Genomic DNA, 12,465 nt, shown 5'->3' with positions numbered 1-12,465 from the left:
ACGGAGACCAGCGACTGGAGGCGGCTGGCGGCGAGGAGACGATCCAGAGACCAAGTTGGCAGAGCAGGCTATCGCGCGGGCGAAGGGGTTCGGAGAAATTTCCAAATTTTTACCCGTGACTATATATAGCCCGACCCTGTCGGTGTGACCGAGTGGAACAACTCGGTGGCACCGAGATGCAAAACTATATACAGTTGTTGCAACTCGGTGTGACCGAATGGTTCAAATCGGTTGCACCGAGATCGAAAACCTAGATCAACTTAATGATCTCGGTAGGACCGAAAGTAGGGTATCGGTCAGACCGAGAATCATAAAGAGGTTTTGGAAGTTTAAGTCTATGACGAATCGGGGACTCCGAGCGCTCCTCACACAGAGTGGTTCGAATCTGACTTGATCAAATTTTGTGATGTAGCATGAATAGAGTTTGAGACGAGAAAAGTATAGATAGCTAGAGGAGGTTCTTAGGCATTCTTGTCCATCCACTTGACAAAAGGAAATAAAACCAAACAATCAAAACAACAAGTGGATGTCCTCGAATGAGTAAAATATGCAACCAGCATGCTCACACAATAAGATGGCAAATGAAATATGTGACAAGGTACGCACAACCAATTCTAGCATCTATCAAGCAATTTGCGATGACAAGGTCATCTATACATGAGTATATTGACTTAGGAGTCAAGTGAGAACACTTGATCATAGGTCATACTCATCGTTTAAGCTCAAGTGGGGTTACCACTTTTACATAAAGCATTGTTGTGTTCACATCTTTAGAGTTGCTTTAGCTCAAGTCTTAGAGTAAAGCTCCCCCTAGATGTGATATCCCCCCTTAGAGGGATGAACTAACCTCGGTTTTTGTCGATGATGACTTCATGTAGATGTTGAAGATGTGGATGCTCAATGTTGATGTAGATCACTTGGAGCTATCCATTTGAGTGAATTGCACTTTCAATACCTACATGGGTTAGTCCCACAAGGAACAAACAAGGATATCCATAGACATAGAGTGATGCACACACAAGATGATGTCCAAGAAAACTTTTAGGTTACCTTGTCCCTTGTCTTACCAACAAGAGGGTTTGTGACTCCTTGAACTAGTGCAAGATGTGGAAGTTGATTGCACTTGTTCTTGCCAAAATGATAAGAGTGAAGTATGTTGGCGGAGTCACCCTCAAGAACTCTCTAATTCTTCTTCTTTTGGATCCACACCATCTTGATGGGAATCCTTGGAGTTGTAGTCGTACTTGATGAAGTGGAACTTGAAGTAGTCTTGGAAATTCACTTGACTAAGGTCTTAGGAGCTTCTTCAAATGCATCAATTTCCTTTTGAAGCTTGTCCTTGCCTTTTTGCTTGTAGTCTTGTGGTGGAAGATCATCTTGAGCTTGTGTCCCCTTGAAAGAAGTATCAGACTTCTCTTGTTGAGGAACAAACTTTGTCTTGGGGTATTGATTTTCTTCCCACTCAACTCCATTGGCATTGAATTTTCGTTCAAAACCAACACCTTGATTCTTCCGGTGCATTCCTTGCTTGCGCACAATTTCCTCGAATTGCTTACTCCCGGCAAGGCTTTTGTACACTCCTTTCTCTATAATTCCCTTCAATAAGCTATTTTCTTGCTCAAGTGTAACTTGGCTAAGAGAATCATTAGTGGAATCAAGAGAACTACTAGAAGCAACAATATTGGATTTAGCATGATCATTGTTACTGCTAGAGGAAGAATCTTTCTTGTTCTTGTTACTAGACTTGACTTGAGGCATGTAAGTGGATAAGAGTAAACGCTTGGCAATGTAAGAAGAACTTTTCTTGCGGAGATCATCATTGATTGCTTTTAAGAACTCATGCTCTTGCTCAAGATTGAGCTTTGCAAAGCGTAATTTCTCATGAACTCTTAAAAGTTCTCGATGATCTTCGAAGATAGTTTCATGAGCTAACTTAAGAGTGTTTAGTTCTTTAGTTAGAGCCTCAATCTTCTCCTTATCATTGTCATTCATTTTATCTTGATTAGCATGATTAATTGACGTTTCATCATAGTATTCATCACTAGAGTTGTCAATAGCAAATCATCACCTAACAAGTCATCTTCATCACTATTGAAATCAACATACTCGGGGTGTGTTACCTTAGGACCTTTGGCCATGAAGCATCTTCCAATTCCTTCATTTGGTGAGTCAAATATGTCGTAGGAGTTGGTTGACACAAGTGCTAGACCGGCAACACCTTCATCTTGAGTATCTTCGGAGTCGGAGTGATAACTTCTCTCGGAGTGGCTGTCGGAGTCGGAGCCGGATACCCATTCACCAACATGAGCTTGATGTCTTCGTTTTGTGTAGCTCCTTGATGATTTTTCCTTCCTTTCCGAATCCTTGCTTCTCCGTGAGTATCTTCATTCATAGCGATCATCTCTACTCCTTCTCTCTCTTGGTGGTGATTCTTTGCTTCTTCTTTTTGGAGAATCTTCTCTTCTCTTGTAGGGAGCCGTACACTCATTGGAATAGTGTCCGGGTCTTCCACAACTGTAGCAGTTTCACTCTCGACTAGAAGATCTTTTGTCATTGTAGGACCTTGACTTGAAGCTTCTATCTTTGCTTCTACTCTTGTAGAACTTGTTGAAATTCTTCAACATTAAGCTCAATTCTTCATTGAAGTTTTGTTTCTCACTTGATGATGTAGGGGCTTCACATGAGGCTTTGTAGGCACCGCTTGATTTGTTGTGAAGTTCCTCTTTATCCTTAAGTGACATCTCATGAGCAACAATTCTTCCAATCACCTCCGTTGGCTTGAGATCTTTGTAATTGGGCATCATTTGGATCAATGTGCACACGGTATCATATTTTCCAGCGACACCTTCACCATCCTTCATTTTGAACTTGTCAAGTTGACTTTGAAGCACATCCAACTTGGATTCCTTGACGGAGTCGGTACCTTCATGCATATCAATCAAAGTGTCCCAAATTTCCTTTGCATTCTCAAGACGACTGATTTTGTTGAATTCTTCGGGGCACAATCCGTTGAAGAGAATATCACAAGCTTGAGCATTGTATTGCAACATCTTCAACTCATACGCGGTAGCTTCACGGTTTGGTTCTTTCCCATCAAAGAAGTCACCTTGCAAACCAACACACACAATAGCCCAAACGGCGGGGTTATGTCCAAGAATATGCATTTTCATTTTATGCTTCCAACTAGCAAAATTAGTACCATCAAAGTAAGGACCTCTATGGTGATAATTTCCCTCGCTAGATGACATACTCTCCTAGGTTGTGAAACCAAAACTATGACCACCAAAAGCTATGGAGATCAAAGCAAATGGAGACCAAAGCTCTGATACCACTTGTAGGATTGAAAATATGTCTAGAGGGGGGTGATTAGACTACTTGACCAAATAAAACTTAACCTTTTCCCAATTTTAGTTCTTGGCAGATTTTAGCTATTATAGGACAAGTCAAGCAATCATCACACAATTCAAGCAAGCATGCAAAGAGTATATTGGCAGCGGAAAGTAAAGCATGCAACTTGCAAGAATGTAAAGGGAAGGGTTTGGAGAATTCAAACGCAATTGGAGACACGGATGTTTTTCCCGTGGTTCGGATAGGTGGTGCTATCCTACATCCACGTTGATGGAGACTTCAACCCACGAAGGGTAACGGTTGCGCGAGTCCACGGAGGGCTCCACCCACGAAGGGTAATGGTTGCGCGAGTCCACGGAGGACTCCACCCATGAAGGGTCCACGAAGAAGCAACCACCCACGAAGGGTCCACGAAGAAGCAACCTTGTCTATCCCACCATGGCCATCGCCCACGAAGGACTTGCCTCACTAGCGGTAGATCTTCACGAAGTAGGCGATCTCCTTGCCCTTACAAACTCCTTGGTTCAACTCCACAATCTTGTCGGAGGCTCCCAAGTGACACCTAGCCAATCTAGGAGACACCACTCTCCAAGAAGTAACAAATGGTGTGTAGGTAATGAACTCCTTGCTCTTGTGCTTCAAATGATAGTCTCCCCAACACTCAACTCTCTCTCATAGGATTTGGATTTTGTGGAAAGAAGATTTGAGTGGTAAGCGACTTGGGGAAGGCTAGAGATCAAGATTCATATGGTAGGAATGGAATATCTTGGTCTCAACACATGAGTAGGTGGTTCTCTCTCAAGAACATATGAGTTGGAATGATGTGTGTGTTCTGATGGCTCTCTCCACGAATGAAGAGGAGGTGGAGGGGTATATATAGCCTCCACACAAAATCCAACCGTTACACACAGTTTTCCAATCTCGGTGGGACCGAATCAACAAACTCGGTCGGACCGAAAAGGTAAACCTAGTGACCGTTAGAGATTTTCGGTGGGACTGACATGCAACTCGGTAGGACCGATATGGTTAGGGTTTGGGCATAACGTAATCTCGGTGAGACCGATTACACAAACTCGGTGAGACCGATTTTGGTAATAAGCTAACCAGAGAGTTGGTCAGGCAAACTCGGTGGGACCGATTTGCTCTTTCGGTGAGACCGAAAAGTTACAAAAGGGAAACACTAGAGTATTTACATTGCAATCTCGGTGGGACCGATTCGCTCTTTCGGTGAGACCGAAAAGTTACGAAAGGGAAACAGAGAGTTTGCAATCCCATCTCGGTGAGACCGAGATCCCTATCGGTAGAACCGAATTGCTAGGGTTTGGCAGTGGCTTATGACAAGTGAAACTCGGTGGCGCCGGATAGAAAGAATCGGTAGGACCGAGTTTGGCTTAGGGTTTAGGTCATATGTGGATATGGGAAAGTAGTTGAGGGTTTTGGAGCATATCACTAAGCACATGAAGCAAAAGGCTCATTAAGCAACACCTCATCCCTCCTTGATAGTATTGGCTTTTCCTAAAGACTCAATGTGATCTTGGATCACTAAAATATAAAATGAAGAGTCTTGAGCTTTTGAGCTTGAGCCAATCCTTTGTCCTTAGCATTTTGAGGGTTCCACTTTCACATCCATGCCATGCCAATCATTGAGCTTTCCTGAAATAGTCATCTTGGAATAGCATTAGCTCAATGAGCTATATGTTGTTATGAATTACCAAAACCACCTAGGGATAGTTGCACTTTCACCCGAACCTTGTTCGTAAAGGTTCGGTCGCCGCCTTCAAGGGCACCAATAGTGGAATCACGACATCTCGCATTGTGTGAGGGCGTGAGGAGAATACGGTGGCCCTAGTGGCTTCTTGGGGAGCATTGTGCCACCACACCGCTCTAACGGAGACGTACTTCCCCTCAAAAGGAAGGAACTTCGGTAACACATCCTCGTCTTCACCGGATCCACTCTTGGTTATCTCTTACCTTTACTTGTGCAAGCCTTGTAGTGTTACTTCTCTTGCTTGCTTGTATGCTTGTTGTTATTGCATCATATAGGTTGTTCACCTAGTTGCACATCTAGACAACCTACTTTGATGCAAAGTTTAATTTGGTAAAGAAAAGCTAAAAATTGGTAGTTGCCTATTCACCCCCCTCTAGTCAACCATATCGATCCTTTCACCGTTGAGTACGTTTACGAGGATCAAGCTTACGTCAACTCAGAGAACTTTGCAGGCAAGATGACCATACCCTCGAAATCACTTCTATCTTTGCTTGCTAGTTGCTCGCTCTTTTGCTATGCCGCGATACCTATCACTTACTATATCATGCCTCCCATTTTGCCATGTCAGCCTCTAACCCACCTTTCCTAGCAAACCGTTGATTGACTATGTTACCGCTTTGCTCAGCCCCTCTTACAGCGTTGCTAGTTGCAGGTGGAGATGAAGTTTGTTCCTTGTTGGAACTTGGATATTTGTTGGGATATCATTATTATATCTTATTTACTTTAATGCATCTATATACTTGGTAAAGGGTGGAAGGCTCGGCCTTATGCCTGGTGTTTTGTTCCAATCTTGCCGCCCTAGTTTCCGTCATATCGATATTATGTTCCTTAATTTTGCGTTTCTTACACGGTTGGGTTATAATGGGAACCCCTTGACAGTTCGCTTTGGAATAAAACTCCTTCAGCAAGGCCCAACCTTAATTTTACCATTTGCCACCTAAGTCTTTTTCCCTTGGGTTCTGCAAACTCAAGGGTCATCTTATTCTAAACCCCCGGACCAGTGCTCCTCTGAGTGTTGGTCCAAACTGGGCGATGTCCGGCGCCCCCTGGGCAACCAGGGTTTATGCCAACCCGACGTCTTGCCCATCCGTTGTGCCCTAAGAACGAGATATGTGCGACTCCTATCGGGATTTGTCGGCACATCGGGTGGCTTTGCTGGTCTTATTTTACCATTGTTGAAATGTCTTGTAACCGGGATTCTGAGTTTGATCGGGTCTTCCTAGGAGAAGGAATATCCTTCGTTGACCGTGAGAGCTTGTGATGGGCTAAGCTGGGGCACCCCTGTAGGGTTTTGAACCTTGGAAAGTCGTGCCCACGGTTATGGGCAGATGGAAATTTGTTAATATCCGGTTATAGAAAACTTGACACTTAACTTAATTAAAATGCATCAACCACGTGTGTTGCCGTGATGGTCTCTTTTTCGGAGTCCGGGAAGAGAACATGGTCTCGTGTTATGCTTGAACGTAAGTAGCTTCAGGATCACTTCTTGATCACTATTAGTTTCTCGACCGTGCTTTGCTTCTCTTCTTGCTCTCATTTACCTAAGTTAGCCATCATATATGCTAGTGCTTGCTGCAGCTCCACCTCACTACCCTTTACTACATTTAAGCTTAAATAGTCTTAATCGCGAGGGTGTGAGATTGCTGAGTCCTCGTGGCTCACAGATACTTCCAAACAGTTTGCAGGTGCCGATGATATCAGTGCAGGTGACGCAACCGAGCTCAAGTGGGAGTTCAATGAAGATCGTGTTCGTTGTGTTGTTTCGTTTCCAGTTGATCAGTAGTGGAGCCCGGTCGGGACGATCGGAGATCTTTTGCATTAGGGGTTGTCTTTCTTTATTTAGTTCCGTAGTCGGACCTTAATTGTATCTGGATGATGTAATGTTATTTTTATGTATTGTGTGAAGTGGTGATTGTAAGTCAACTCTTTATCTCTTACTTATTTAGTACATGAGATGTGTAAAGATTACCCTCTTGCGACATACCTACAATGCGGTTATGTCTCTAAGTCGTGATTCGACACGTGGGAGATATAGCCGCATTGTGGGTGTTATATTTAAGCTATTCTTTGTCTTAATCGATTTTTGTCATCAAGACAATTTAGTTGGAGTAAGAATTTGGCAACGGATCAAAATTCTCTCTTCAGTCTTTCTTGAAACGTAGAGTTCTCTTTGGCCCACGTGACGAAGAGCCACTCTTCGGTCCAGGGGAGGATGATGGGATTTTTATATATAACTGAAATTTTCTAAATCGATACCATATTTTTGAGATTTTATAAATTTGTTTAAAAGAATTATAATCTAATCTCAACGCGACTAAGAAAATAACTAATCTCTCTCGTCAATACATAAATAAATAAATAAATACAACTAATCTCAACGGAAGCGACCCACGCAAAGTACGCGGCAACCTGGCGGACACCACCGGCACCGAGTCGACTCCATCCCGAAACAAAAATCCAAACCAAAACCCCACCGGAAGCCAAAAACTACACGAGAAGCCCACAGGGAGGCGAAGCGAAAGCAAAACCGCAGGACTAGCAGGAGAGACAGAGATCCCCCGAACCCTAACCCTACCAGCACCTCCCGTCGCCGGCTGAGATGGCGATGGACGCGGAGCGGCGGCAGGCGGAGCTGATCGAGCAGTTTTCGGCGCAGGCGGCGGCGCTCTCCTCGGCTCCTCAGCTGGCGGCGCTCGTGCTCGAGGCCACCTCCCACCCGGCGCTCTTTGCCTTCTCCGAGCTCCTCACCCTTCCAGCCCTCTCCAAGGTATCTGCTGCTTGCACTGCCCGTCTATGCGCCGACGCGGTGTTAGGTGTTAGGGTTTTCAGTTCCCACCGATGGGGTTTCTGAGTCGATCTATTGTTCCGTGGTGTGGCTCCTCTGGTGCAGCTAACGGGCACGCAGTACGCCTCGTCGCTGGACCTGCTCCGCCTCTTCGCCTACGGCACCCTCAAGGACTACAAGAGTAAGATATCTCCCTTGGCCTGATGTGCACACATGATGCATTGCCCTTTTGATTTGATATGTAGGCGGTGTTTTGTTTATTCCAGTTTGTTGTATTTTGTGCTTTGTGACTCATTATCTGATCTGCCATGTGTTTGTGTAGTACGCTATTAATTTAGCCATTTGCCCTGAAGCCCTAATGAACGCATAACAGGGCAACTTTGCTGGGGACGTTAAATCTACATAATTTTACTCATCTAATTAACGGTTGATGTTTACGCTTTGATGCTCAGTTGAATTAATACAAATAGCCACCTGTGTTACGCTTTGATACAACTTAGTTTAGCATGTCTTTGATTGCTAGAACTTTGTTTCATCTATCATCACCATTAGTATGCCCTGCAACATACGAAAATATGAAAATGTATTGCTTGAGTAATTACTCTTTATCTGTAGGTAATTCTAGCGCCCTCCCTGCATTGTTGCCTGATCAAGCCCGGAAGCTGAAGCAACTCAGTGTGCTAACTTTGGCTGAGTCAACCAAGGTATAAATTCTAGCTATCTTGTCTAATATGCCTAGCATTTCTGTGCAGCTCCCCTTTCTTTGGACACAGAATGAAACTTGATAAACTCGCATGTAATCATGCGAGCAGTAGTTCCAGTGCTGCCTGTCGTTTTAGGACGGCGTATTTGTTGTCTGGATTTCTTGAATCTTCTAGTGCCTCTTAGTTCTCTAGTTGTAAATGGTTTGTGTATTTCTGTATGTTTGGGAGCCAAGTCTGCAAGGTTTACTGGTATTTTTCCTTTATAAATTGATAAACAATAGCTGCAGGAACTTCATTATGTTTGTGTAATCAAGGGTTACAAAATTTCTGGGCCTATCTTTATCCTTTTAGCTTGATTAAACGTATATACTCCCTCCGTTCCTAAATATAATACTTTTTAGAGATTCCAATATGGACTACGTACGGAGCAAAATGAGTGAATCTACACTCTAAAATATGTCTATATACATCTGTATGTAGTCTGTATTGAAATATCTAAAAAGGCTTACATTTAGAAACGGAGGGAGTAGGCAGTAATTCTTTTTAATTCTGATATGAGCTATGTTTCACGCCAGGTAATCGTAAACATACTTTTTTTCTCATTCCTTTCTTAGGTACTTCCATATGATCAGCTCATGCAAGAGCTAGACGTTTCCAATGTGAGAGAACTTGAAGATTTCCTCATCAATGAGTGCATGTACTCAGTGAGTCCTTGTGTTCTCTTTTATTACACACTTGCATTCTATATATTCTCATCCTTCAACTTCATTAGCAAGAAATGGCTCTTTTGAAATTATTATTTATCATTTAGTGTAGTGTCAAAAACGCACTTATATTATGGGACGGAGGGAGTATTTTTCATATTTGTGAGATTTAGATTGTGATATGCCTTCGCTGTGTGGTTTTGTCTTTACCCTTTAGGATTAATATACTGTGTTTCTTGATTTCCAAAACATTTAGTTAATTTGCTTCAATTTTGTAACATTTTGCATGTTTCATTAGGGTATTGTCAGAGGCAAGTTGGACCAACTGCGGCGGTGCTTTGAAGTAAGACATATGCAGCCTATATATGTTACATCATTGATGAATTTGTTCTTCATCTTTCTAGCAATATTCCCTTATTATTTGTTTCCTTGTATTTCAGGTACAATTTGCAGCTGGAAGGGACCTCACACATGATCAGCTAACCAACATGATTGAGACCTTGTCTGACTGGTGTGTATTTATATGTTTCGACAAGTTTATCTCCATCTGTTCAAGAAATGTGAATCTTTTCATATTGTTTTGAATAACCATTATTTGGTTAGTGTAATTTTCAGTTCTGTTCTGAAACTGTAGTGGGTAGCATGTCTAGGCATGTTTTTTTTTTCTCTCTGCTATGTCTGAATCCCCTTATTAGTTATGAAGGAGATAAGTGTCTGTCAGTTGGCTGTTGTGACATGTATGCATGTTGTTTTTCTACGACTGACATTTCAATAACAAACTAAAGAAGTTAAAATATTGGTTTTATATCCACTGTGCATTATGAAGTGACTATCGCAAGGAGGCTCGACAGAAGTATATTGCTACCATTATGATCCAAATGTGTACATTTCACAGGTTGGGAACATCAGATAATTTATTACACCAAATTCAGGAGAAAATCAAGTGGGCGGATACAACAAGTGAATCGAACAAGAAGCACCAGAAAGAATTTGAAGACAGAGTGGAAGAAGCCAAGAAGTCAGTCAAGGTCAGTTGGATAAAATTGAAAGTTCCTACTATTTATAGTTTTTAGTAGGTATAAAATATTTTCCTTTTATCTGTAGCAATATATAGTCTTGCATATCTCATATGACAATAAGTTGTTGATTATATTCATTCTGCTGTATTTTTTACCTAAAGTTGTTCGCTTTCTGATTTTAGTTATCAACTGTTGAATGTTCATATGGTAGCAACTAATTTTATTAAATAGTGGAATTGCTGGACCATTTTCTTACTTGATAGCAGAAGTTGAACAATGTAAGCAGGCAGACAATGACTTACGGGGGCATGACGACTTTCTCTCTGAATCTGGAGGAATAATGGATTTTGAGGAGGACCGCATCCGACCAAAAAGGTATTTCATCAGAGGTCACTTGGGAATTTTTGCATCTGTTCTTCATTAGTATCTTGCTATTTTGGCTAGTAATAACTAAATTATACTCCCTCCGTTCCAAACTTTAAGATCCTTTTTTGACACTATGAAAAAAGCTATGCAGTCTATGGACTATTAAAAAAAATTTCTAGCGAAACCATCCATTTTGGATAACTGAATGTGGACTCGCTCCACTCAGTTTGTATTGCCTACTAGCACAATGCCCATGCGTAGTCATAAAAAACGAAGAGTTAAGCCACTTGTTTAGGAGACGGTGAAAAGATGATAGTGTCCTAAGGCTGTTACACGATTGACGATTAAAATAAAGCAAAAATATGATAAGGAGTGGTAGGCGTCAGAGGATTTTAAGTGACCGTAGTAGGTACTTTGCAAGATTTGAAGTGAGACATCATATGCAAATTTGAATCCTATCAAGGTACTCCCTCCGTTCCAAATTACTCGTCGCAGAAATGGATGTATCTAGAACTAAAATACATCTAGATACATCCATATCTGCGACAAGTAATTCGGAACGGAGGGAGTAGTCATTAGTAAGTTGATTGCGTCACAAGGCCATGGGTCTGGTATTTGTTTTTTTGTGTTAGGTCTCACATGTGAGCAAAGTACAATTATTTATGTCTCTTTGAAGGTTGTGGGGAGGAGTGTATTTGTTTATTGTGAAACCTAGTAGGCCTACATGCGAATTCACCACCAAGTTCAGCATTTATAATTACTAGGAAAGATGCTTTTCCATGTTATTAGAAATTACAAGTATCAAATTATGATTAACTTGGTTATAATCTTGTATTTCAGGAGGCGACAACCAATGGCATAGTTTGACTGAAGTATCACGCCTATGGTCCCTGCTCGCAGAAGTGCCGAATGCTGTTCTTGAGACATTTTGTCACCGGAGTTTAGGAGCGTCAATTAGGGTGCTTCCCATGAAGCGAGTCTGTTGAGAAAACGCTTGTTTTTGGTATGAGATGTTACAAGGAGATGATTTACTGCCGCATTTATTAAGTAGCACAAAGGGCATATGGGTGACTTAGCACTGTAAAGATTATGGTTCTGAAAAGGTTGGTGACCTAAGGTGATCGCTCAGTTTGGTTTGGTTTTGTTGCGCTCTCTGACCCGAAGGCCTTTGAAACTGATAGCCAATAGTACAAATCAAACTGACGCAACTACAACCTAGCCAAAGCTAATTTCTGTAATTTTGAACGTTAAGCGAAAGTTTGACAACGCCACTATAGCCTAGCTAAAGCTAATTTCTCTAATTTTGAATATGACATCGTGTTGCCTTTTGTCTCTGCGTTTCAGCTAGTCTCGGCTATAGCCTGTGCGACGTCTTATCTTCCGTCTATCACATGCTAGCTGATAGTGGCCTAACCTGCACCTCAAATTTCTCATTTTCTGACGGGTTGACCCTGATCTGATAAGTTAATGACATTGATAAGTCCTGAACCGCTTGGGATTTGACCAATGTTTTTTGTGGCAATTATTTGTTAACCATGACAAGTTTAGTCGGTAAGCATGACAAATCCACCCTCAATTTGGCTTTTGCCACGAAATTGCTGTGCTTGCCAACTAAACTTGTCAACCCTTGTGTCAACTAAAATTGCCATAAAAAAACGTTCAGATTTTACCTTTTCCAAAGCTTAAATATGTAGAAAATGAGGCTGGAAAATTGAAGGAACTAGGTGAAACCCCATGTGTTCTGCAGAAATTGGCTGCCATATATCTTCAT

General features: G+C 42.0%; 1 protein-coding gene across 2 annotated transcripts; it reads left to right on the top strand.

Annotated features, from left to right (window-relative positions):
* The first annotated feature begins 7,559 nt into the window (after window positions 1-7,559).
* Window positions 7,560-11,836, top strand: LOC125537325 (COP9 signalosome complex subunit 7-like). Of its 2 annotated transcripts, none has more exons than XM_048700624.1 (9): window positions 7,560-7,883; window positions 8,007-8,082; window positions 8,517-8,605; window positions 9,220-9,309; window positions 9,608-9,652; window positions 9,750-9,820; window positions 10,205-10,337; window positions 10,595-10,703; window positions 11,535-11,836. In XM_048700624.1, the coding sequence occupies exons 1-8, from the start codon at window positions 7,716-7,718 to the stop codon at window positions 10,667-10,669; spliced, it is 747 nt and encodes a 248-aa protein (XP_048556581.1). In that variant the 5' UTR covers window positions 7,560-7,715; the 3' UTR covers window positions 10,670-10,703; window positions 11,535-11,836. The 2 variants fall into 2 exon arrangements, with proteins under 2 accessions (XP_048556581.1, XP_048556580.1); XM_048700623.1 differs by having other exon boundaries at window positions 7,564-7,883; window positions 10,615-10,703.
* The last annotated feature ends 629 nt before the right edge of the window (window positions 11,837-12,465 follow it).

This window comes from Triticum urartu, chromosome 2 (genome assembly GCF_003073215.2).
Source record: "Triticum urartu cultivar G1812 chromosome 2, Tu2.1, whole genome shotgun sequence".
Classification (NCBI taxonomy): Eukaryota; Viridiplantae; Streptophyta; class Magnoliopsida; order Poales; family Poaceae; genus Triticum; species Triticum urartu.
This window is presented reverse-complemented; position numbering and strand designations above follow the sequence as displayed.